This window comes from Oncorhynchus clarkii, chromosome 33 (genome assembly GCF_045791955.1).
Source record: "Oncorhynchus clarkii lewisi isolate Uvic-CL-2024 chromosome 33, UVic_Ocla_1.0, whole genome shotgun sequence".
In the NCBI taxonomy this organism is placed as follows: Eukaryota; Metazoa; Chordata; class Actinopteri; order Salmoniformes; family Salmonidae; genus Oncorhynchus; species Oncorhynchus clarkii.
This window is the reverse complement of record NC_092179.1, coordinates 20153736-20179948: the sequence shown is the minus strand read 5'-3', so window position 1 is coordinate 20179948 and position 26213 is coordinate 20153736. Positions and strand designations below refer to the sequence as shown.

General features: G+C 46.4%; 2 protein-coding genes across 4 annotated transcripts in view; one reads left to right on the top strand and one right to left on the bottom strand.

Annotated features, from left to right (window-relative positions):
- Window positions 1–22513, top strand: part of LOC139393265 (lysine-specific demethylase 7B-like) — a 26798-nt gene extending 4285 nt beyond the window's left edge. Inside the window, exons 2-16 of the mRNA XM_071141766.1 lie at window positions 5503–5588; window positions 10372–10489; window positions 10735–10895; window positions 12612–12753; window positions 13085–13271; window positions 13899–14061; window positions 17372–17566; window positions 17673–17764; window positions 18045–18131; window positions 18392–18634; window positions 18885–19170; window positions 19401–19495; window positions 19615–19760; window positions 20078–20457; window positions 20591–22513. Of these exons, the coding sequence (XP_070997867.1) occupies window positions 5503–5588; window positions 10372–10489; window positions 10735–10895; window positions 12612–12753; window positions 13085–13271; window positions 13899–14061; window positions 17372–17566; window positions 17673–17764; window positions 18045–18131; window positions 18392–18634; window positions 18885–19170; window positions 19401–19495; window positions 19615–19760; window positions 20078–20457; window positions 20591–20679 (2470 nt within the window). The 3' untranslated portion in view covers window positions 20680–22513. The remainder of the gene's footprint in view (window positions 1–5502; window positions 5589–10371; window positions 10490–10734; window positions 10896–12611; window positions 12754–13084; window positions 13272–13898; window positions 14062–17371; window positions 17567–17672; window positions 17765–18044; window positions 18132–18391; window positions 18635–18884; window positions 19171–19400; window positions 19496–19614; window positions 19761–20077; window positions 20458–20590) is intronic.
- Window positions 17603–26213, bottom strand: LOC139393267 (NADH dehydrogenase [ubiquinone] 1 beta subcomplex subunit 2, mitochondrial-like). 3 transcript variants are annotated; one of them, XR_011629761.1, is made up of 5 exons: window positions 24435–24596; window positions 23951–24095; window positions 23712–23812; window positions 18893–19137; window positions 17603–18625 (listed from the first exon to the last, which is right to left on the bottom strand). XR_011629761.1 is itself a non-coding variant. In XM_071141768.1 (5 exons), exons 2-4 carry the CDS (start codon window positions 24518–24520, stop codon window positions 23738–23740), a joined length of 306 nt encoding a protein of 101 aa, XP_070997869.1. In that variant the 5' UTR covers window positions 24521–24569; window positions 26195–26213; the 3' UTR covers window positions 22941–23381; window positions 23712–23737. The 3 variants fall into 3 exon arrangements, 2 of the variants coding, with proteins under 2 accessions (XP_070997869.1, XP_070997868.1); XM_071141768.1 differs by lacking the exons at window positions 17603–18625; window positions 18893–19137 and adding exons at window positions 22941–23381; window positions 26195–26213 and having other exon boundaries at window positions 24435–24569; XM_071141767.1 differs by lacking the exons at window positions 17603–18625; window positions 18893–19137 and adding an exon at window positions 22941–23381.

Below are 26213 nucleotides of genomic sequence, written 5' to 3'. Positions count from 1 at the left end.
GTTTGTATAGATGAACGTGGTACATTCAGGCATTTGGAAATTGCTCCCAAGGATGAACCAGACTTGTGGAGGTATCTAATTTTTTTATGAGGTCTTGGCTGATTTCTTTTGATTTCCCCATCATGTCAAGCAAACAGGCACTAATGGCCATAATGACCAAGGTATTGGAGTGGCCATCACAAAGCCCTGACCTCAATCCCAAAGAAAATGTGTGGGCAGAACTGAAAAAGCATGTGTGAGCAAGGAGGCCTACAAACCTGACTCAGTTACACCAGCTCTGTCAGGAGGAATGGGCCAAAATTCACCCAACTTATTGTGGCAAGCTTGTGGAAGGCTACCTGAAACGTTTGAACCGAGATAAACAATTTAAAGGCAATGCCACCCAATACTAATTGAGTATATGTAAACTTCTGACCCACTGGGAATGTGATGAAAGAAATAAAAGCTGAAATAAATCATTCTCTGTACTATTATTCTGACATTTCACATTCTTAAAATAAAGTGGTGATCCTAATTGACCTAAGACAGGGAATTTTTACTAGGATTAAATGTCAGGAATTGTGAAAAACAGAGTATGTAAACTTCCGACTTCAACTGTATCATGCTTGAATATTAGAGTAAGCTCTGCTGCACTAAGGACCAATCCAGTTTGTCAGGCAGTGTAATCATGTGTTGACAGATCTAGTGGGAGAGGCAAAGACTGTGTATGGCCCATGTGTATGAGGCTCACTAAAAGACGTAGGCCTATGTTGAGAGCATGTGTGAGAAGACACAAACCCTGTCCCCCACCGCCTTAGAAGAAACTACTCAGTTCAACATGAGAACCTCAAGGCAATGCAACCTGCACCATAAACAATGAAGTTGTTCCACTCCCTCCCCGGGAGACTGCAATGCCCCATAAACAACAAAGCAGCAATCCTCTTTTGTTTTCCAGCTGCCAACAGAGAAGTCCTTCTACCCTAAGCTGTCTGTAGAAGCTTAGTGATGTGGGTTAATGGCGGAGAGAGGTTGTTGTGTACGAAGGCCCTTCATCAGTGCATTGTACCCCATTGATATGATGGGTATCCTTTCCTTTTCTCCGTGAGGGTTCAAATTGTCTGATTTTATGCCCATTTAGTCTTTGGAAAGGCAGGAGTCAGGTGCCCTTTGGGTCTAAATGAACCCAAGCAGGTGTGTTTAACTGCCCTCCCCATCTCCCATCCTCTCCCCCATTAGCTATCTGCCAGTTCTCTAATGTAGGCGGGTTGGAGCCCTATGCAGGGGGGTTATTAAGTGCTTAAAGCAATGGCTGAGCCCGCCTACAACCCTTTGTGTGTCTCGGTTGATCATTGAGACACAATGAACCCCTCACAGTACATAGACTAATGAATAACCCCAGTCACACAGGAAGGCAGGCAGCTCCACAACAGAGGATGTAGAGGGATAGGAGCTGATGGCGGTAGGAGAGTTGACAGCTCTCCTGATTCAGGACAGGATGTTTGACCCATGGATGGAGAACTCATCATGATATAACGCATTTTAGCATGGACTTTGCCATTGAGGGCTTCCACAATTTTAAAGTAGTCAACTGGGTATGGATTCCTATGAGTTGGGAGCAATCAGCCAATGAAGAAGAAAATAGCCTCTGGTGCTGCCCATGCTGTTACAGATGCTTTAATGGCACAGATAAAAAGATGAGTCCTCAATCTTTCTCTTTGGTTTGACCTCATGCTGCTATGCTGGTGTCTGCTCACCATTGGCATTGTTTCTGGGAGAGTGGTGAGACAGTGAAAGACAAACACATACCCATATCATATTGGGCTTTATTTCCCCCAGGGCTGATGTCACTTGATTTATTACTATACACTAAATACCAAAGTTTTGTCTTCCACACAGCTCTTAAATGAAGTCAGATTTATAGTTTTGTTGTCTTCGATGGGGCAGCCTCAGTAGTTTTGAAAGAGTGAGATTGATTTGAGTTCGAGGAGTCAAGGATAACTAGCTTCACAAGTTGCATCATCATCATCATCAACACTCCCCAGCCCTCCAGTTTCCAAGTGACTCACCCAACCTGTCATGATTGCGCAAGGGAAGAAACAGCATCAGTCTGGTGGCACAGTGCCCTGCTTCCCCCCGTGCCGGCCCGCGCTGCGCTGGTGTTACACATGATGACCAGGCAGAGGAGGAGGTGTTGGAGGTCAACTTGGCTCGCCTCAATCCCTCAGCCACACGCTCACTCTGTCGCGCTCGCTCTAGCATGTCCCACCCTGACAGAGAGGCAGGAGAATTCATGTCAGGCCCGGGGTGACATAATTGGCACTGTGACTCATTCTAGTCTCCCCAGCAAGGCCACTGAGCAACCTCAGGAGACCAGATTCCAGCCCAGTGCTGCATTGTACTCTGTCTTGGCTGCTGACGTAGGAAGTGAGTGGAGGTGGACTGTTGAGGTCACTCTGTAGGGTTGGGACACTGAAGGTGTTTATAGCATTGGATCTTCTATAAATGGGGCCCTGAGTTTTTTCCGATGACTTTACTTGACCAGGAAAAACAGTTAGCGGCCTACCGAGTGTTGCAGCGGTCTAAGGCACTGCATCGCAGTGCTAGATCCGGGTTCAATCCCGGGCTGTGTTGCAGCTGGCCCCGTACTGAGAGACCCATGACACAATTGTCCAGGTTAGGGGAGGGTTTGGCCGGGCCAGCTAGTCCTTGTCCCATCGCGCTCTAGCGACTCCTGTGGCTGGCCGGGAACATGCACGCTGACACTGTCGCCAGTTGGACGGTGTTTCCTCCGACACATTGGTGCGACTGGCTTCCGGGTTAAGCGAGCAGTGTGTCTAGAAGCAGTGCGGCTTGGCGGGGTTGTGTTTGGCTCTCGACCTTCACCTCTCCTGAGTCCGTACAGGAATTGCAGCGATGGGACAAGACTGTAACTACCAATTGGATACCACAAAATTAGGGAGAAAAAGGGGTATAAAGTACCCCCCAAAAAAATGTATTATACATTTTTAAGTCTTATTCCTACCTAAAATCAGGCAAGGTTCTCTTGCTTACCTCGGTTATTACTCCCAGTCCCAACCTGTTACGGCTCCAGGCTGGCTCTGCAGTTAGTGAGAGTGTGAGCTGCTGAACAACAACACCATTGCTAATGAGACTTAACCAGCAGCAATGCACCACCAGAGAAAGTTCAGGTGTGACGCCGCTTCCTGCTGGCCTTTGATTCCCTTTACAATTTCCACTCTGATCAACGCTGATGGTGGCTGGTAAGAACTGTGTCCACTCCTAGACAGGCCCTCTGTGAAAATAGTCGTATTTTCTGCTATTGAAACCTTTACTACATCTTCACACAGCTCCTAGCCCCCAGGCTCTTCACACAGCTCCTAGCCCCCAGGCTCTTCACACAGCTCCTAGCCCCCAGGCTCTTCACACAGCTCCTAGCCCCCAGGCTCTTCACACAGCTCCTAGCCCCCAGGCTAACTCCAGGAACCTGAGGGAGGGAGCTGGAACTTTAATGGCTTTAATTTACCGCCCTAAGCAAGTCCCCCAGTGTTTTCTGTTTTCACACTGAAAGGAATTCCACTTTTTCACTCCCAACATCAGAGAGCAGGAACTCATTTAAATGTACCCACTGAAGACCAGTCACAGAGCAGGGAGATTTGAATGAGAGGAAGACTGCAGAGCAGGAAGAAGGTGGAATTGCTTGAGATTCACTAAGTTGTTGCCATCTTTATGAACTCTCAAGCCACTTAAACTAGCTACTAGGGAAACTCCGTTTGTTTGTATTTTCACAATGAAACAGATTGTCGCTATGAAGAAATAGGAACTTTGTGTTTTCTGCTACGTAATCTTCCATGTCAGAGCAGCAAAATATATTAGTCCACATTTCTCTTTATGCTCTTGTCAGCTGAAACTAAAGTTTAGCTTAAATCGGCTATCTTTTTGTTTACTTGAGAAGAAGCTCTTTAAAGTGCTGTCTTAGATTCCTCCCATACCCCAGTGACACCAAAATGTTGCCTGCTGTTTTTCTCCCCTTCTCCATGCATCAGTGGGCATCCACGCATAATGGCAACACTCAAAGCCTATTCACAGGATTCTGTGTGTTATTCAGCGTTCTCTTATGGAACAAAGCATTGGTATGCACAAGAGGATTGTGTGTGTTGCTGCCTGTGGTTTGGCTGTTGTGGGGCAGTCGGAGGTTTGGTGGTGTAGGGGTTTGAGTGACGTCAACACTGTCGCAGTTCAGTGAGATACTGAGACAAACGCATGGTTGTGATTCCCAGTCTGTAAATAGCCAATAGGAAAGATCTGGCCCAGAATGGTCTAGAGGTTATTGTTGGGCCTAGGGAAAAACTCCTTGCCCTAACTAACTAATTCCTTGCCCTAACACCCCTGTCTTCCAGACAAATGAAACCGATCGCCTCCCAACTTTAAGGTTGCTTGACTTCGTACCTCCTTTAAAAAATGAGGGACCAAAAGGTTGTCTCCCACATACACTACTCTGTAGTCTGGCTCTGTGTTTACCTCAACCCCTCCCTGTTCCTCCAATACATCACCACTCTGTAGTGTTTCTGGATCTGTGTTTACTTCAACCTCTCCCTGCTCCTCCTATACATCACCACTCTGTAGTCTGGCTCTGTGTTTACCTCAACCTCTCCCTGTTCCTCCAATACATCACCACTCTGTAGTGTTTCTGGATCTGTGTTTACCTCAACCTCTCCCTGCTCCTCCTATACATCACCACTCTGTAGTGTTTCTGGATCTGTGTTTACCTCAACCTCTCCCTGTTCCTCCAATACATCACCACTCTGTAGTGTTTCTGGATCTGTGTTTACCTCAACCTCTCCCTGCTCCTCCTATACATCACCACTCTGTAGTCTGGATCTGTGTTTACCTCAACCTCTCCCTGCTCCTCCTATACATCACCACTCTGTAGTGTTTCTGGATCTGTGTTTACCTCAACCTCTCTATTGCCTCTCTGCTCCTCCTATAAATCACTATCCACAGCCACACAGAGTGTCAGAACAGGCTGTCAGTTTAGAAAAAACATGATATCTTTTCTGTCTCTCGTAAGTCTCAAGTCTGGCCCAAAGGATGATCCAGTGAGAGAAACTTGTATGTGACCCCTTTTCCCAAAGGCTTTAAATCATGTAAGTAGGGGTCGCCCCCCCCCCCAGACAAAGTCAATTATTTCATGCAGTGGACTGACTCCCTTGTGTACAACACCCTCTCAATCCCTCTCACAATCCCTCAAGCTGTCCAGAGCATGGGCCCTGGAACCATGGATGGGGATATCAGTGAGAGAGAGAGCCTGTTTCCACAACATCTTCTCTGGTGTTATGATCCCGGAGAGAACAGTCTCCTGTCCTGTTGATTTATTGGAAACACCATGGCGCCAGCCTGGTCCCAGATTTGTTTGTACTGACTTGCCAACCGCTATGGTCAATGTGATACCACATATTGGGACCAGGCTATCATGGTTCTGTCTGTCTCTTTATACTGACAGTGATGTCTCCTGTCTCCCCACAGCTGTGTCCAGGTGGAGGAGCACCATGCGGTGGACATTGACGTTTACCACTGTCCTAACTGTGAACCCCAACACGGACCCTCCTTGAGTCAGTATTCCAGTCTGTTTTTGTGTGTCTCTTTGTCTGTCCGTTCTGTCTTTTCTCTGTCTTCTCTTCCTCAGCCGGTCTCTCTCCATCTCTTTTCTCTGTCTTCTCTTCCTCAGTCGGTCTCTCTCTCCCTCTCTTTTCTCTGTCTTCTCTTCCTCAGTCGGTCTCTCTCTCCCTCTCTTTACTCTGTCTTCTCTTCCTCAGTCGGTCTCCCTCTCTTTTCTCTTTCTCTTCCTCAGTCGGTCTCCCTCTCTTTTCTCTTTCTCTTCCTCAGTCGGTCTCCCTCTCTCCTCTCTTCCTCAGTCGGTCTCCCTCTCTTTTCTCTCCCTCTCTCTTTTCTCTGTCTTCTCTTCTCAGTCGGTCCTCAGTCGGTCTCCCTCTCTTTTCTCTGTCTTCTCTTCCTCAGTCGGTCTCCCTCTCTCTTTTCTCTGTCTTCTCTTCCTCAGTCGGTCTCCTCTCTCTTTTCTCTGTCTTCTCTTCCTCAGTCGGTCTCCCTCTCTTTTCTCTGTCTTCTCTTCCTCAGTCGGTCTCTCTCTCTCTGTCTTCTCTCTTTCTCTCTGTCTTCTCTTCCTCAGTCGGTCTCTCTCTCCCTCTCTTTTCTCTGTCTTCTCTTCCTCAGTCGGTCTCTCTCTCCCTCTCTTTTCTCTTCTTCTCTGTCTTCTCTTCCTCAGTCGGTCTCCCTCTCTTTTCTCTGTCTTCTCTTCCTCAGTCGGTCTCCCTCTCTTTTCTCTGTCTTCTCTTCCTCAGTCGGTCTCTCTCTCCCTCTCTTTCTTCTCTGTCTTCTCTTCCTCAGTCGGTCTCTCTCTCCCTCTCTTTTCTCTGTCTTCTCTTCCTCAGTCGGTCTCTCTCTCTCTGTCTTCTCTTCCTCAGTCTCTGTCTTCTCTTCCTCAGTCGGTCTCCCTCTCTTTGTCTCTGTCTTCTCTTCCTCAGTCGGTCTCCCTCTCTTTTTCTCTGTCTTCTCTTCCTCAGTCGGTCTCTCTCTCTCTCTTTTCTCTGTCTTCTCTTCCTCAGTCTTCTCTCCTCAGTCGGTCTCTCCTCTCTTTTCTCTGTCTTCTCTTCCTCAGTCGGTCTCTCTCTCTCTCTTTTCTCTGTCTTCTCTTCCTCAGTCGGTCTCTCTCTCTCTGTCTTCTCTTCCTCTTCTCTTCCTCAGTCGGTCTCTCTCTCCCTCTCTTTTCTCTGTCTTCTCTTCCTCAGTCGGTCTCTCTCTCCCTCTCTTTTCTCTGTCTTCTCTTCCTCAGTCGGTCTCTCTCTCCCTCTCTTTTCTCTGTCTTCTCTTCCTCAGTCGGTCTCTCTCTCCCTCTCTTTTCTCTGTCTTCTCTTCCTCAGTCGGTCTCTCTCTCCCTCTCTTTTCTCTGTCTTCTCCTCAGTCTCTCAGTCGGTCTCCCTCTCTTTTCTCTGTCTTCTCTTCCTCAGTCGGTCTCCCTCTCTTTTCTCTGTCTTCTCTTCCTCAGTCGGTCTCCCTCTCTTTTCTCTGTCTTCTCTTCCTCAGTCGGTCTCCCTCTCTTTTCTCTGTCGGTCTCCCTCTTCCTCTTCTCTTCCTCAGTCGGTCTCCCTCTCTTTTCTCTGTCTTCTCTTCCTCAGTCGGTCTCTCTCTCTCTTTCTCTCTGTCTTCTCTTCCTCTTCTCTTCCTCAGTCGGTCTCCCTCTCTCTCTGTCTTCTCTTCCTCAGTCGGTCTCCCTCTCTTTTCTCTGTCTTCTCTTCCTCAGTCTTCTCTTCCTCAGTCGGTCTCTCTCTCTTCTCTTCCTCAGTCGGTCTCTCTTTCTTTTCTCTGTCTTCTCTTCCTCAGTCGGTCTCTCTCTCCCTCTCTTTTCTCTGTCTTCTCTTCCTCAGTCGGTCTCTCTCTCCTGTCTTCTTTTCTCTGTCTTCTCTTCCTCAGTCGGTCTCCCTCTCTTTCTCTGTCTTCTCTTCCTCAGTCGGTCTCCCTCTCTGTCTTCTCTCTCAGTCGGTCTTCTCTTCCTCAGTCGGTCTCCAGTCGGTCTCTCTCTTTTCTCTGTCTTCTCTTCCTCAGTCGGTCTCCCTCTCTTTTCTCTTTCTCTTCCTCAGTCGGTCTCCCTCTCTTTTCTCTGTCTTCTCTTCCTCAGTCGGTCTCTCTCTCTTTTCTCTGTCTTCTCTTCCTCAGTCGGTCTCTCTCTCTTTTCTCTGTCTTCTCTTCCTCAGTCGGTCTCCCTCTCTTTTCTCTGTCTTCTCTTCCTCAGTCGGTCTCTCTCTCTTTTCTCTGTCTTCTCTTCCTCAGTCGGTCTCCCTCTCTTTTCTCTGTCTTCTCTTCCTCAGTCGGTCTCCCTCTCTTTTCTCTGTCTTCTCTTCCTCAGTCGGTCTCCCTCTCTTTTCTGTCTTCTCTTCCTCAGTCGGTCTCCCTCTCTTTTCTCTGTCGGTCTCTCTTCCTCAGTCGGTCTCCCTCTCTTTTCTCTGTCTTCTCTTCCTCAGTCGGTCTCCCTCTCTTTTCTCTGTCTTCTCTTCCTCAGTCGGTCTCCCTCTCTTTTCTCTGTCTTCTCTTCCTCAGTCGGTCTCTCTCTCCCTCTCTTTTCTCTGTCTTCTCTTCCTCAGTCGGTCTCTCTCTCCCTCTCTTTTCTCTGTCTTCTCTTCCTCAGTCGGTCTCTCTCTCCCTCTCTTTTCTCTTCTCTTCCTCAGTCGGTTCTCTTCCTCAGTCGGTCTCTCTCTCCCTCTCTTTTCTCTGTCTTCTCTTCCTCAGTCGGTCTCTCTCTCCCTCTCTTTTCTCTGTCTTCTCTTCCTCAGTCGGTCTCCCTCTCTTTTCTCTGTCTTCTCTTCCTCAGTCGGTCTCCCTCTCTTTTCTCTGTCTTCTCTTCCTCAGTCGGTCTCCCTCTCTTTTCTCTGTCTTCTCTTCCTCAGTCGGTCTCCCTCTCTTTTCTCTGTCTTCTCTTCCTCAGTCGGTCTCCCTCTCTTTTCTCTGTCTTCTCTTCCTCAGTCGGTCTCCCTCTCTCTTCGGTCTCTGTCGGTCTCTCTTCCTCAGTCGGTCTCCCTCTCTCTTTCTCTGTCTTCTCTTCCTCAGTCGGTCTCTCTCTCCTCTCTTCTTTCCTCTCTGTCTTCTCTTCCTCAGTCGGTCTCCCTCTCTTTTCTCTGTCTTCTCTTCCTCAGTCGGTCTCTCCTCCCTCTTTTCTCTGTCTTCTCTTCCTCAGTCGGTCTCCCTCTCTTTTCTCTGTCTTCTCTTCCTCAGTCTTCTCTTTTCCTCAGTCGGTCTCCCTCTCTTTTCTCTGTCTTCTCTTCCTCAGTCGGTCTCCCTCTCTTTTCTCTGTCTTCTCTTCCTCAGTCGGTCTCCCTCTCTTTTCTGTCTTCTCTTCCTCAGTCGGTCTCCCTCTCTTTTCTCTGTCTTCTCTTCCTCAGTCGGTCTCTCTCTCTTTTCTCTGTCTTCTCTTCCTCAGTCGGTCTCCCTCTCTTTTCTCTGTCTTCTCTTCCTCAGTCGGTCTCCCTCTCTTTTCTCTGTCTTCTCTTCCTCAGTCGGTCTCCCTCTCTTTTCTCTGTCTTCTCTTCCTCAGTCGGTCTCCCTCTCTTTTCTCTGTCTTCTCTTCCTCAGTCGGTCTCCCTCTCTCTTTTCTGTCTTCTCTTCCTCAGTCGGTCTCCCTCTCCTTTCTGTCTTCTCTTCCTCAGTCGGTCTCTTCCTCAGTCGGTCTCTCTCTCTTTTCTCTGTCTTCTCTTCCTCAGTCGGTCTCCCTCTCTCTTTTTCTCTGTCTTCTCTTCCTCAGTCGGTCTCCCTCTCTCTTTTCTCTGTCTTCTCTTCCTCAGTCGGTCTCCCTCTCTCTTTTCTCTGTCTTCTCTTCCTCAGTCGGTCTCCCTCTCTCTTTTCTCTGTCTTCTCTTCCTCAGTCGGTCTCCCTCTCTCTTTTCTCTGTCTTCTCTTCCTCAGTCGGTCTCCCTCTCTCTTTTCTCTGTCTTCTCTTCCTCAGTCGGTCTCCCTCTCTCTTTCTTCTCTGTCTTCTCTTCCTCAGTCGGTCTCCCTCTCTCTTTTGTCTCTCTTCTCTTCCTCAGTCGGTCTCCCTCTCTCTTTTCTCTGTCTTCTCTTTCTCAGTCGGTCTCCCTCTCTTTTCTCTGTCTTCTCTTCCTCAGTCGGTCTCTCTCTCTCTCTTTTCTCTGTCTTCTCTTCCTCAGTCGGTCTCTCTCTCTCTTCTCTGTCTTCTCTTCCTCAGTCGGTCTCTCTCTCCCTCTCTTCTCTGTCTTCTCTTCCTCAGTCGGTCTCTCTCTCCCTCTCTTCTCTGTCTTCTCTTCCTCAGTCGGTCTCTCTCTCCCTCTCTTCTCTGTCTTCTCTTCCTCAGTCGGTCTCTCTCTCCCTCCTCTGTCTTCTCTTCCTCAGTCGGTCTCTCTCTCCCTCTCTTCTCTGTCTTCTCTTCCTCAGTCGGTCTCTCTCTCCCTCTCTTCTCTGTCTTCTCTTCCTCAGTCGGTCTCTCTCTCCCTCCCTTTCTCCATCCCTCCCACTTTCTCCCCCTCCATGGCTGATGGACTGTCCCCAGGAGAGCGTCAGTCTCCAGTCTGATTTAGGAGCCTGACCTCAGAGCCCGGGGCCAGACATTAACAGGCTAATTGAATGGGGCTGTAATCCTTCGACTTAAATTGGTCCTAGCCCTCACCTTGGCCTCTGCTAGGGGAGGAACGGAGAAAATATATTATCAAGACTAATGACTATTATCCATAATTCACAAGCCTCCGTTGGTTTAAGGGAAGAAAATTGAATACAGTAATAATTTGTCTCAGGTCTGTCACTAGTGATCGTTTTCATGGCCAGTGAAGGCTGTGGCTTTCTGTGAGTCTGATGTTCTGCATTTCTCCTCTTGCAGTGAAAAAGCGCAACAACTGGCACAGGCATGACTACACCGAGCAGGACGATGGCGCCAAGCCAGTGCAGGCTGGCACCTCTGTGTTTGTCATGGAGCTCCAGAACAGGACTTTTGCCAGGTAGGAGCCCAGAACACCTACCACCAAGGACTCTGATGCCAAGCTAGACCCACTCTCACACCTGCACAGCAAACGCACGTTTCCTCAGCAGTCGTGTTTCTATGAACAAGACTGTGATCTTTGTTTTAGTCACAATACTTAACATGTATTATGTTCTTAATTTCTCTCATTGGGTATTTACATAGAGTTGAACATATCAACAGGAATTAGCCACTAACCATTGTCTCTGTGTGTGTGTGTTGCAGTGGGGATGAGATCCTGCAGTGGATGCCTGGGGAGCAGGTGACCCAGAGGTACCTGGAAAGCCACGGCTGGCAGTACCCCATCGCTGTGTCCAACATAGAGGGACTGGGACTCAGGCTGCCTCAACCATCCTTCTCTGTCAAAGATGTGGAGCAAGTTGTCGGTAAGGACATAGAGAGAGTGTCCTGTGTGTGTGTACTGTTTGTGTGTGTGTGGCGGGGCATGCTCAAGCACCCTGGGCTAGATTTTCTCTGTCTATTTGCAAACATCCTCAGAGTCTAAGTAAATAAGTGGTGTAGTAAATGTAGCTGTGCTACATTTAGCATGTAGCACAGCTAAGACTGATTACCAACCCATCCACTGCACGGGATGCCCATTTGATAGGACATATGTTACCTACACCTATTGCTTTGAAATAGAATATAATTAAAAGCTAATGAATGCATTCCCTGTCAGATAATGAGCGCCTAACGTTGAGCGGACGCCATCTGTCCGTCAAACAAACAGGTGCCAGGTTCAGAGGGTATTTAGCCCCTTTATCAATCATCTCCCAATAGCTGAATAAGCCCTACAGGAGGGGAGGGGAGGGCAGGTCTTCCTCAGCCCCCAACATGACCACCTCTGCTCTCTATAGAATAGAAAGTCCTGGTACCACAAGGCTCCTATTACAAGCCCATTACTAACCCACAGCTATCTGGACCGACTGGACGCCCAACGCAACCCAACGCCGCTTGTGTTTTATCATGGAAGTTCATATTCCACCCTCTGCTATGCTCCGTTGAGCATTAAGCTGCTCTGATGAGAAGCAGCACAGGTGTTGTGACTGGGTGGAGACAGAACACAAGCAGGATCAGGTTACCTACCTCCTTACAGTTGGGACACAATGGGGGACAGGCCTGGAACCTGCTGTCTCCTGGGGTTACCCAAGCCTAGACTATGGTCGGCCAGCTTAGGATAAACCTCCTGGCATTTGTCACCTCCCAGTACTTAATGTTGTTCCTCCTCGTTGGGGGTAGGTGAAGTTTTCAGTCTAAATATCATGTGAAAGGTTGGTGTCTGGAAGCACCCTACAGGGTCTAGCTGGAGTGAATGCCAGGTATCGGTGCATTGCTTAAAACACAGGAATAGTTTGACCATGTGCTACCAGCCAATATAAAGGTGTAGTGTGGAGTATTTACTATGGTCTGTTTTGGGCTTGTTGGCTGGTAGACTGAACACTCTCTGTTCTGCTCTCTCTGTTTGGCTAGCTACCCTAACTCCAGCTGTTCACTGTCATCAGACGCTGGCCAGCTGGAGCCGTGTGTGATGTGTAGGGGGTTGGGGAACATTAGGGGTGTGTGGGTTGGTGGTGGGAGGATCACACAAGCACCAGCTGTCCTGTCCCCACACTGCCGACAGGCCCCCGTTTCCGGCCCTCTCTCTCCCCGGCTTTCACTGTGTCGTTTGATTTACTGCCTCCCAGCTGTGTGAGTGCTGGTGGATTTTTACCCTCACACCCATTAAAGACAGTCTCCACCTCTGGGACTCATATGGACTGGACAGATTGTCTGGCCCTCACCCCCCGCCCCCCACTCCATCCACTCCTATGGTGTATTGGCTGTGCCAGTCTCTCCCTTAGGAGTTGTAAAGAGACATGGAAATGCCAGAGAGCTTCAGAGTTCAGATCCCCTCGCCCACTGACTCCCATTTAAAATGTCTATCCCTGTTGTCTGTCACTTCAGTAGGAATGATCCTTTCTCTTAACCAGATGTAGTATATCTGGCTGAATGGTGCAACTGTAGACACAAAATGATGATGATTCCATGGGCAGACTGATACCACGTTTTGCTGTCTGCTCCACTATATGACGGCTTGGTCATCATTCTCTTGTCGTCCACAGGCGGTGACAAAGTCATTGACGTCATCGACGTGGCCAGGCAAGCAGACAGCAAGATGAAGCTGAAAGAGTTTATTAAGTATTACTACAGGCCTCATCGGCCCAAGGTGCTCAACGTTATCAGCCTGGAGTTCTCTGATACCAGGTAAGCTGTAATTTGGTCCTACTTCTAATAATCCATTGCTGACTCTCTCTCCATTCAAATGGATCTATTTTAAATTAATGCTATTTACAAGACATGCAAACAGAAATCAAGAGCATCCACAGACTGCTGTCAAGTTCTTCATGATTCACAAGAGAAAAACGAGAATGAACACAAACATTCAACAATACATTATGTACAGCTCATGACAAAAGTGATCAAACTACTTATTATCAATGATATCATGATTTAGTACATTTCAGCACTTTTTACTGTGATTTTGACCCTCTTAAGTAGCCATACCCCTCTTACCGCTCACTCTCTCCCCCCCCAGGATGGCAGATCAGGTGGTGGTACCTGACGTAGCTCAGAACATGTCCTGGGTGGAGAACTACTGGCCAGATGACTCCTTCTTCCCCAAGCCCTTTGTCCAGAAGTACTGCCTCATGGGGGTTAAGAACAGCTACACTGACTTCCACATAGACTTCGGCGGCACCTCTGTGTGGTACCACGTTCTCTGGGTGAGTGGGTGTTAGTTACATGTCCTACATGGATACTAGGCTATCAAATCCTAGCAGTGAGCTGAGTGCAGTTTGGCAAGTCAATAAAATCAACTGTGTCCACAACATTATTTGGTGATAAATCGCTGGCCTGGCTCGCTCTTTGGCATTCCTCTCACCACTTGTAATGCGCGCTGACATTTAATCAAGTATGTTTGTACATGGGGGAGCTATTTAGAGCAATCTAGTCTGATTGGTAACCTGGCGGAAGTTCCAGGGGGAATTCTGTCCCCGCCGTGGTAATAAATGATCCCTCCAACGGCAACAAAGTAACCAACCGCTGCTAATCACAAACTGTGCTTTGTGTTCATGGTGACATCACCAGGCTGGCAGGCAAGCACTCTCCTTCGCTATAGAAGCAATGTGCAGCTCAGCTTGTGAAAAAGAGGGCTGGGAAATGCACCATAAATGGAAGATAAAAATCCCCTGGTGTGAAAGTCAAACACATCTGTGTGTCTCTGAAATGAAACATCTTTGCAGGCATCTGAGTGCTCCTCATTTTCTAGTCACATTGTGATGTCTCTTGGGTTAAAATGCGTTATTTTTTTCTGAACTGTCGTTAACTCTCTCTACTTTCTGTGTTTCCAGGGTGAGAAGATATTCTACATGATCAAGCCGACCCAGGTCAACCTTGCACTATACGAGGCATGGAGCTCCTCCCCCAACCAGAGTGAGGTGTTCTTCGGGGACAAGGTGGACAAGTGCTACAAGTGTGTCGTGCAGCAAGGAACCACGCTGCTCATCCCCACAGGTGTGTGTGTCACAGGAGGAAGGTGGTACCTTTAATTGGGGAGGCTGGGCTCGTGGTAATGGCTGGAGTGGAATAGGTGGAATGGTATCAAATACATGGAAACCATGTGTTTGATACCATCCTATTTGCTCCATTCCAGCCCTTATTATTAGCAGTCCTCCCCTCAGCAGCCTCCACTGCAGAGTGTGTGTGTGTGTGTGTGTGTGTGTGTGTGTGTGTGTGCAAGCATTTGGTCTTTATTTGCTTTCTCTGGTAACATGCCATGTATTTAGTTTTCCTGAGAAGAGCTAAACAGCTTACATTAGGCTTGTGTTAATGGAACCATAGTGTAGATGAAGAGGGGTTACCACTGACGATGTAGACTGGCCCTGTGAGTGTGTGACACAGAAACCCTTCTGGAATTAGTCATTGTCCTTAAAATGCCTTTTCCACTGTGTCCTTAAATACCTCACACGCCTGCTTTTGGTGATGTATAAATAGACTATCTGGTAGTCTTGTCTGCCCCTCCGTAGAGAAACCTGTCTATATCCTCAAAGTAGACAGAAACAAAACAGTCTAGTTTCCCAGGGTGCCTGCCTGGAAACTGACTCCCTTTTTTAAAACACTGACATGTCATTGCCAAGAGAATTTGGAAAATAAATCTTTGCTCAGCAACAGCCTAGACACAGCCGTCTATATTGTCGTAACACAATAGGAAGTTCCCTAATGGAACAACAGCACCAGTAATGTTGTGAAAGCGACCATATTAGAAGCTCTTGGGCCTACTTTATCCTCAGCCAAGCCTCTGCTATAGCATGTGACTTGTAATTCACCTCTCACATTCCACCCCATGTCTTGATGACGTAACACGTCTAGAGAGCCGTGAACGGGCGACCGCAGTAAGCAGAACCTCATGGTTGACACATGCTCCTTGTTCTCCTCATTAACTCCAGATGGCTTTTAGAGGGGTTTCACTCATGTCCTTTAGTGATTTAACCCCATCTCACCATCTCCGTTGTCACCACAAGGATCCTTCCATAAGCTTACCTGATGGGGGGGTCGTATTACATTTGTAGATCACAGGGTTCCATGTTTTTTTGCCCATGGAGATCACCTGAGGATGATGTAAAACTATACTGGATATGCAATCGGTTCAGAACAGCAATCGTGTGCAACTCAACAGACTTTTCACAAGTTCAGGGTATCCATACATTTCTGTGTCAATACTCCCATAGGAACAAGTTCGGGGTATCCATACATTTCTGTGTCAATACTCCCATAGGAACAAGTTCAGGGTATCCATACATTTCTGTGTCAATACTCCCATAGGAACAAGTTCGGGGTATCCATACATTTCTGTGTCAATACTCCCATAGGAACAAGTTCGGGGTATCCATACATTTCTGTGTCAATACTCCCATAGGAACAAGTTCGGGGTATCCATACATTTCTGTGTCAATACTCCCATAGGAACAAGTTCGGGGTATCCATACATTTCTGTGTCAATACTCCCATAGGAACAAGTTCGGGGTATCCATACATTTCTGTGTCAATACTCCCATAGGAACAAGTTCGGGGTATCCATACATTTCTGTGTCAATACTCCCATAGGAACAAGTTCGGGGTATCCATACATTTCTGTGTCAATACTCCCATAGGAACAAGTTCGGGGTATCCATACATTTCTGTGTCAATACTCCCATAGGAACAAGTTCGGGGTATCCATACATTTCTGTGTCAATACTCCCATAGGAACAAGTTTGGGGTATCCATACATTTCTGTGTCAATACTCCCATAGGAACAAGTTTGGGGTATCCATACATTTCTGTGTCAATACTCCCATAGGAACAAGTTCGGGGTATCTATACATTTCTGTGTCAATACTCCCATAGGAACAAGTTCGGGGTATCCATACATTTCTGTGTCAATACTCCCACTGGAACAAGTTCGGGGTATCCATACATTTCTGTGTCAATACTCCCACTGGAACAAGTTCGGGGTATCCATACATTTCTGTGTCAATACTCCCACTGGAACAAGTTCGGGGTATCCATACATTTCTGTGTCAATACTCCCACTGGAACAAGTTCGGGGTATCCATACATTTCTGTGTCAATACTCCCACTGGAACAAGTTCGGGGTATCCATACATTTCTGTGTCAATACTCCCATAGGAACAAGTTCGGGGTATCCATACATTTCTGTGTCAATACTCCCATAGGAACAAGTTCGGGGTATCCATACATTTCTGTGTCAATACTCCCATAGGAACAAGTTCGGGGTATCCATACATTTCTGTGTCAATACTCCCATAGGAACAAGTTCGGGGTATCCATACATTTCTGTGTCAATACTCCCATAGGAACAAGTTCGGGGTATCCATACATTTCTGTGTCAATACTCCCATAGGAACAAGTTCGGGGTATCCATACATTTCTGTGTCAATACTCCCATAGGAACAAGAAAACCCACATGTTTTAAAATGCTCCCAAAGTTGTATACCTTGAGTAAAGGTTAAGGACTGCAGCTGTGTTTTCTCCAGGGGGTTAAGGGGGTGTGGAGAGGTGGGATAGATATTTGGGGAGGGGGTAGAGCACAACATACTTGGCCGCTCAACCGCGGTAACCCCGTAACCGCGTCAGTGCCTGCAGTATCAGTGCTGCGTCACCGTCTCTGCTTTCTGTTCTCTCCGGAGGTATAAAGAGCCCTGCTTTATCTTGACCAGGTCAGGAAGGCCTGATATGACCCTGTATGTTTGTGTTGTCAGGTCAGTGTGTGTGTGTGTGTCAGTTTTTATCAGGTTGGTGTTTGTGTGTCACATACCAGGTTTACATCCAACCTTTTTATGCCAGTAAAGTAGATGTCGGAGAGGGAATGTGACGACAGAACCGATGGAAACATTTGCCTGTAAACCTTCCAATTGTTGTCAAAACAAAATATGCTGGACATGGTGGGATCTTTTTGTGTCGATAAAATGAATAATGTGATAGAACTGCCTTTTTATGCGGAAATATTGATATAATAACCATCATATCGAAGTAAACTTGGAGTCACACGATGATGTGGTGTGTGGTCCTCCCACTACTCTCAGGAAAGCATGCAGTTTATTAGGCTACAGATGAAATAAGTTATGAACTTCTCAGGGTGGTGAAAGTGTAAGGTGATGAACTTTATGCTTTTTTCCAATGAATATCGAGGGTCTTATTCTGGTGACATGATGATCGATGCTTTGCTACCGATTTGACAAATACAACACCTGGCCAGTGTCCTTGTATTACCACAGTCAGTGAGTCAAACATTGACTGTGTTTGTGTGTGCTGCCCTCTGCAGGATGGATCCATGCCGTCCTCACCTCTCAGGATTGCATGGCGTTCGGAGGCAACTTCCTCCACAACCTCAACATTGGCATGCAGCTCAGGTGTTACGAGATGGAGCGTCGTCTGAAGACTCCAGACCTCTTCAAGTTTCCCTACTTTGAGGCTATCTGCTGGTATGTGGCCAAGAACCTGCTGGAGACCCTGAAAGGTGAGTGAAGCTGTAAAATCCACCTAACCCAATAAATATATTGTAGTGTTTTTATTTTATTTCACAAGCATCATAACAAATATAATGCCTTTGTTCTCTTTCTCAGAGTTGCGAGAAGACAACTGCCCGCCCCAGACCTACCTAGTGGAGGGAGTGAAGTCTTTAATCAGTCCACTGAAAACCTGGCTGAAGAGAGAGGTGAGGGGCACAGAATGAAATGTAATATTTGTTATTTTTCCATTGTATCTATGGGTGAAGGTCCTGGCTTCACCTTCTCTATACTGCACCTGACTCTACAATGTTGGCTGATGAATATCTAGACTGATTGGTTTATCTCCCAGCTGAGCTCTGATGGAAAGGGGGTGGGGGTCATAGTGGTTTCCCCTGGATCTGATGACACTGTGCCAGTGGTGGAAACAGAGCCTCTTTGTTCAACTCCACCCTAATTGTGTGTGTGTGTGGAACATTGTGACTGCAGGTTACGGAGCCCACCAGCGAGGTCCCCGACCATATCAGGCCCAACCGTCTCATTAAAGAGCTGACCAAGGAAATCCGCTACCTGGAGGTAAGGGCTGTGCTGGGGTCACAGGGGGAAGGGCCTGAGGAGCATCACCTTTGTGTAGGTGGAAGAGCACTCGATCTGAGGGGCTGTATGAGAAGTGCTTCTAATTAATCTGTTACTGATGTGATGGATTTGTTGCACCTTATTTGTAACTGGCAATCATTCTCTTGCGACTTCCTTGTTTATAGACTAGATTAGATTTAAATATTGAGGTTGTGTTCAAACCCCTCCCTCCTCTAATGGTGTTATGTGTGTTCCAACAGGAAGACCAGGGCAGCAGTGGTGGCACCAACAAGCCAGTGAAATCTCAGGGAAGCGGTGGAGGCCAGTGTCCGGCCACGCGCTCCACGCTGGAGAGGGTGTGCACGGCCCGTCAGGCGCGGCGGGCAGCCCGGAGGCTCCGGGAGCAGCAGGAGCAGGGCCCTAAGGTTCCCTCTAACCTGGAGATCCTGGAGCTGCACACCAGAGAGGTGCTCAGGAGGCTGGAAGTGGGCCCTCTGGAGGAGGTGAGAGGAACATGTGAAACTCCCACAACGTAAAACTAGAATGTCACACGCTCTCTGGCATATGTCACATTTAAATGCCTTGTTATTATTGGAAATAATCATTAGATCAATCAATAAACCACATTAGTATTTTCCGTGCATTACTCCTAGTGAAAGCAATACTGTTCCCATGTTATAAAGAGTCATACAATTAAATTGAAACGTCTGATACCTGTGTTGAATGAGTCCTATAACTCTGTCTCTGCCACAGGACCCTACCTTCTGTCCCCCGGTGCATGGGAAGTTCAACATGGTGTCCACCGCCTCTGCCGCTGCTGCTGAGAACCCAGACACACACCTGCGTCTCACGCTGCACAACGGACGGATCATCCGAGACGCAAGGAGACCAGGTAGTAGCACGGCTAGCAGCCCGGTGAAGGCGGAGAGTGAGAGGCCGTCCGTGGGCCAACTGAAGAGCAGAGAGGAGATGAAGACTGAGTCAGACCAGGAACAGCAGCACAGCACTATGGGAGGAGAGAAGAAACCAGGCCACCTCAGTAAGTCATGATGCTGAAGCAGTTCACAAGATATATATATAGTACATTGTATGATTTATAATCTGACTCAACTTTGTCAGTTTATTGACCTCATTGTCCCAGACACAACATGCTTTCTAAAGGGTCATGTTGTTGACACAGACTAGGTCTAGTAACCTGTTGACTTGGACACGGAGAGGGAATGGTTCCTACCATTATCTGTGGTTAATGATGTCTGTTTGCCTTCTCAGGGGGTATTGAGAGGGTTAAGACTGAACTCAGGGAAGAAGCCTCAGGACACTCCGACGTGTCGGACATGGACTCGGACAGTGATTCCAACACACAGGTACCTGATATTAACATGGTCTACCCCCACTGTGGTTTTGTCAGTGAGAACATAGCACTTAAAACTGTCTGTTGTGTATCATCCCTCAACCAGTTTCTCGTCTCTCTCCCTCTCTGCAGCAAAACACCTCTTCTGAGGAAGATTCAGGAAGCTCCCAGAGTGATGATGATGAGGAGAGGGGCTCATCCCAGAGGGCCGCGGGACACACCATAGAGCTAGACCAGACAGACCTGAACCTCCGGCACAAACACAAGCCACTCAAAAGGTGGGTTGTCTGACCTGTTGTGCGTGGGTGAGCTAAAACACAGCTCCTGTTATTGGAATCACAAACATATTTTAGCAATCGAGTTATTTATTAAGGGATCATTTATTGTAGAAGTGTCTAGAAGTTCACGCCATCGGTTTAGTAATCTCATAACGATGGAGTTGGATTTGAAACAGAAGCATGTGCCAATATTATGCATACAATGATTATATTCATAACTTCCCTTTTGACTGGTAAAGATGAGCACAGTTGGCTTTTGTGGAGTCTGGCGGTGGGCTGTAAATGACTGAGTGTGTCTCTTCTCTGTGTCCCTGCAGAGAACGTCCTACTTCACCCAGCACAGAGGAGGCCATTCAAGGCATGCTGTCCATGGCTGGCCTGCTGTGCCCCTCCAAGCCAGACGAGGTCGCCACTTCCCAGGAGCCGTGGTGGTCCAGCCCGAGCCGAGGCTCGCCGGAGCGCCGAGAGCAGCACCAGCGTCGTGTGGCGGGGGACAAGAGCCCCATGGACAGCCAGGGCAACAGCAGCAGCGAGGCCTGGGACAATCAGGGGCCCCTCTCCCTTGGGGCCCTGAGCCACGATGCCAACCCAGAGGCCGACAACTACCAGTACTGTGATCCCTCAATGTCTCCCCCTCTACACCCCTCCAAAAGACACGCCTCCAACTCCCCTCCCGTCAGCAACCAGGCCACGAAAGGTACGCAACCAACTATTTGATTCTTTCCATTTGTCTAGTAATTAGGTAATGTTCTCAGGGATTGGATGCTACTGTGACACAACTCTATCTTTATTCAGCACATCAGCCATTCATTTTGGGTTTTGTTTTTCAGGCAAGCGGCCCAAGAAAGGAATGGCCACAGCCAAGCAGAGACTGGGGAAGATCCTGAAGATGAACCGACACAATGGCGTCTTTGTATAGAGCTCTGAGGGCCACAGGCAAAGCTAAAGGAGGGTAACAGACCCCTGTCCTCACATCCAGATTATTCTGTACATTTAGTCGACACCTTTTTGTCCTGGAGAAATCACTGCCTGGGGAAAGGGCCCATCTGAGAGACTTGTTGTTGTCAGACACACAAACGAACAGGCTTACTGTGCATGCTTAGGACCACAGGGTATTGAATTCACATGAGCAAGCTACCAATCAAGCGCACAGCTTCACTGCAAGCACTCTAAAACGTAATGTAGAAGAAGGGGGAAAAAGCATGTTGATTACTCAACTTCAGGGAAACTTAGAGTTCCAGTGGGCATCAACGTGTCGTGGGGAAGTGTTAGATGTCTGGATGAGGTAGGAATGAGGTCTACAGTACATCGCAACATTGAAGACAAATCTTCAGCCAATGTTAATGACGCGCGTAAGCCAATGAAGGCTGCGTGATGTCCCACCATCTGCATCTCCCAGCGCTGCCTTCCTTGAATATCTGCAGCACTATTAACTGGGTGAGACCCAGGACAAGATGGAAGTTTGGATATACAGACTGGCATTGACCCATCTGGCTCTGTGTCTGGGCTCTCTAGCAGGGCCCTTTTTGTCCCTGAGAAAAAAGTGCTAATCTAATTTTTCTAAATGGTGCTTAATGTTTGTACGTCCCCCATGCTCCCAACTCCCCTTATCTCAATCACACCAGCAATAATGACGTTGAGTAGAGAAGAAAGAAGTTTTGAGAGGCAGCACTCTTGGTTAGTCTTCCCTGCCACATTGTGTCATTCATCTATTTAAAGACAATTGCCTAATTTATCATTACACTGTTTTTTGGGAAGGTAAAAACCCAATAGGTCTAAAACAATTACATTTGAACCTGTCTGCATTAGTTCATTATAAGTCTCTATTTGAATTTCACGTTTTAATACTTTGATCGATCATATGAAAGCCATACTCCTCGATATAGAATTTATGATTTTGCTGCCCTCTGATGGTCAAAGGAGACTAACACAGAGAGAGAGTGCTGCCTCAATAAGAAATGTTTTATAGTGTAAGTTGTTTACTTGGTTGAAAAACAACTTGTATAATATCTTGTTTAATTTATTTCAAGTTGTTACTTGATTTTAATGTGTTATTTCTTTATGGATTCTGAGTTATGTATTTATTAATTGAGAGGTGAATATTGATTTTATTATATTTTGGCCCTAAACCTCGGCTATTCTGGGAATTCTCTCACAAGGTTTTTTTTTCTTTCTCTCTCTTATGCTTATTGTATATGTGGACATTTTAGACTTCATGTGGTTATGATATTGTGCAGGTCAGTAAGAATTTCTAACTCGATCTTTTTTTTCTCCACTTCTGTCCAAGTGGACTTTCTTAACTAGATTTGAAACGGTCTCTTCTGGTTTCCTCTGTTTCCAGGGGTTTGTGACTCCAAAAGGTTGCTACACCTATAGCCTACTTGACGTAGTCTAACGAAAAATACATTTTGTACAATTTAAATAGGGTGTTTTTTTTGGGGGGGGGGGGTCCTATGATATGGTGCTGAAGTGAGGTGTGTGATTTGATTTGGATTTGTAGTTCTTCACTCTCAGGGAATGATGCCACAGACATGACCACAGCTATGACCACAGATATGTAGCTGGTGATTACCTTAATCACCAGTTACATCATGTACACTGTAAGGCAAGTTCTTCCAACCAGAGTTGTGCATTGGAATTGACCAAGTTGAAGAAATCAACATGGTCATCTCTATTTGGAGATGATACTCAAGCTCTGCCTAGCTACTAAAAATGTTTAACTCCATTTTATCAATTTCAATATGTAACTCAATATCCAATCTTCCAGCATCTACCTTCTGATAGAGCATGTCCCCCCCAGCATGTCCCAATATCCTTAAACACCCTCGCTCTCGTCTACAGAGTATTTCACTGAATGACATCCAGACTTACTCAGTCACCAAGTAACTTTACTAGCACCCTTTGAACAGTATCTGACTTGAAAGCTGTGCTATGAGTTCAACTTGCAGTGCACCTGACCTTGGCATAATTGTGGTCTATCGCTTAGCCCTTAATGAGATTTTACCTAATGACACACATATCACACTTTCATGTCTTCCCCTCCATGGAATACAGTGTTTGATCCTATTGCCAGACATTTCCATGGACTCTACACGTTCACCTTTTAACTCTTATTGCATGTTGAAGTCCTCACCACTTGTCTGTGTAGTAATAAGCACAAGAACTAGCCTGCAGGCAGGGTTTGTTATTAGCAGCAGTTCTTTCATTGTATAGTATTTACCGTAAACTCTTACGTGCAAATCTATTTGCATTTGTGTTTTTTCTATCAATGGTCATGTTTCTTCTCTGTGCATTAGTCCTTCAGATGGTTTGATTTATCATGATTTGAACCATAAACACTGGCTTACTGTGACAATTACTTGATGCATTGAATATGTTTCAGCATTTCAAAAATGACCTGTAAATATAAAAATGAACTGATTCTGTTAAATTGTTGTTGTTTTTTTACAGGAAACTAGGAGTTATTATACAGTCATTGATGTTCCATATGTACACACACCCCAAAGATATGTTTCAGAATAAATTGAATTTTATTTCTTGGTCTATGTACAACAAAGCCTCTCGGGACACCGTTGTGACCACCAGGTAGACTCGGGTAGCGACCGGGCACACACACAAGGTCTAGAAATAGAAAAATACTATTAGAATATAATTACATCTATGGTTTCAAACAATGCCACAGTAAAGAACCTAATTGAAATGGGCATATTAACACAGAAGGGCTATAGTGCATGAGCAATCATTACTGTACTTACAGAATAGGCATTCCATTTCCCATCCTAATGCAAATACGTATAAAACCAACAACGTATGACTATCTGTTGTGATGGACACAATCTTTCATCAGAGGACAAGACATTCTCATTGACAAACATCCCTTGAGGATGTGTCACAGATCCTGTGAAGAAGACGGATGCAGCAGTACAGTATTGGTCAGGACAAAAGGCACACCTGGGGTCAGTGGGGTAGAGGGCACCTCATTCCTCATCGTCAGCTGGGATCCCCAGTTCCTCGTCTGTCCATGCGGATGCATCAGGCCATGGGAAGTGACCCTGAGAGAAGAGGCATCATGGGGTTTTAAGTCTGCTTGACGGACACAGGCTTTCTCTCCATCTTTTCCTCTATGAACTGGCAAAACTAGATTGGACAGGGCATAACTATAACTGGAGCCTAATCTACATTTAATTCACCATCACTGCATCTGGGTCATGCCAGCAGTGCCACAGGATCCAGAACCACATGGCACTGCTGAGGAGCTCAGCTTGGAACGTCTGGCTCTTGGTGAGTTGTGGGAATTGCCTGTACTGGGCCTCTATGTGTGGTCCACCACCAGCTCTGAAAGGAAACAGAAAACCAGAGCACTGAGGGTATCACTGTTTACCAGTATAATGTAGCTACGCTCTACACATTTGATGAAACACAACAACCCAATGGGTTAACATCTGATCATGGCGCCTACCTCTGGACACTTGTTTGGTATGCCTACTGTCAGACTGCTAGCTAAGCTATAAGCTTAACGTTACTGTTTAAAGCTAAGAAGACAGTGATGTATGTGTACAGCTGACGTGTGCTTGATAGTTTCTTTAATTATGAAGGACGATATTGAAGTCAACCTTTTGTCGCTAGTTAGCTGTTATCTAACGTTTACATTATAACACCAGTAGCGCTACTTACTTTCGGGTTACTATTTTCTGAGGTCCACGTGTAAGAAGCTGCATCCCGGCCCTAAGGACACCCATGGCCCTTCCTAAAGAAGACATAGTTGTTTCTCTCTTCCCCCAGTGTTGTTTTCTCAAAATGTCGTTCCACCTTGACACAGAAGGCGACCAAGAAACAACGAGCCGAGATTGGTCGAGATGGAGGGTTGTTCAGAAAATGGATCGAGTTTCCACTTTTGCACACTAGACGGAGACAAAGCTCTTTATATACGTGTATATGTATATTATGCATGTATGAAACTTTAAAAGGGAATCGTGTAGGAAATATTGGGGAAAACGTGTATTTAATTTTTCATATGAAAATGTAATGCTGGAAGATGTTGTGACATGGTGAATTAATGCATGCGTGCTTCTGTGCAAACGTTCAGAAACTGACAACTGAGCAAGGACGGTTGGTGGCCATGGCAGTCCCACCAATTCCCTTCCTCTTCATTACAGGTTTTATGTTGAAACATCATGCACCTCCTTCCTTTGTTTACATGTCTTCCAAGGACATGAGTGAGTGGTGCGCAGTAGCAGAAAATGCAGTCCATTTGTTTTGTATCCAGTATAGTAAATTCAGGTGGAGGGAAATTATAAGACGGCAGTCAGGTTTAATGAAAAATCAAGTGGCAAAAGACAGGTACAAATGGTGAATGAGCATTTAAATTACAAGAGCAATTCCTCTCTGGGATAATTGTGAAGAGTCTATTCGCCATTTACTGATTAATGAATCTGAGAACCGAGTGGGACAACATGGCGGAAAGCGCTATGCTCCCTATCAACAGCTAAGCGGTTTGACAGTTGCTTTTGTCCTTGGGGAAAATCTTACTAAAATATCACATTTGCAATTAACTTAGCGTTCCATCAGTTGTAATGTATCCAGCTGTAATCGAATTGTTACTTTAAAGTCCTGCAAAAATGTGAAGTTTCTTCCCTTTCATGCCAGTGTTCAGTTCAGCTTTTGTTGGGACACTTTTACATTTTCATAAACAATGACCGTAAATCCATCCATCCATGTTTCGACTTATGTAGTTAAAGATAAGTTGGTTCATCAGTCTGCATCTCGGTTTAAATAGCAAAATAGGAAATGCATAAATACAGTATAAACTATAACAAGACTTTACGCCAATACATGGTTCCGCGCTCCTCTCGAGAGTGCGCGCGGTGCCGCCGCCTAGTCAGTGCGATTTATGCACGTGCATGATCGCTAACAGCAGGCGCCATCTTATTTGCTTCCAGCTACGTTGTTGCAATTTAACAAAAATACGGAAAGTGATCTATAGCTTTCTGCATACAATACGTTGAATGGCGAATTAATTTGAGTAATTCCTATGGTCGAACAGCAATAAATTGCTCATCCCATATTTATTTTGCATTTCAATGCATTGTTTTTTTTGACTCGTCCCTAATGGCGCCTGGCCCTGCAAGTTCTCCGGTTGCGCCACTCTCCCCTCACAGCTCAGAACCCGCCTACAACCGATGTCCGAATGATGTCATCAGAAGCCAACCATTTCTGCAAAAACAGGCCAATTCATGCATCATTGGCTGAGAGCAATGTCAATCTATCAAAACAAGAACGCCATTTTGCGAAAAGGAGAGAACCCTAGATTTTAACCACCGAAGCCTCATCCCAATCAAACCGCCCGGAAACGACTAGGTAACTTCTTGATAACGTCTCCAAATATTGTAATAATGAAAACCCTACACTCTGAATAAAATAAAAAAAATATATACCGTATTATAGCCCAACGAC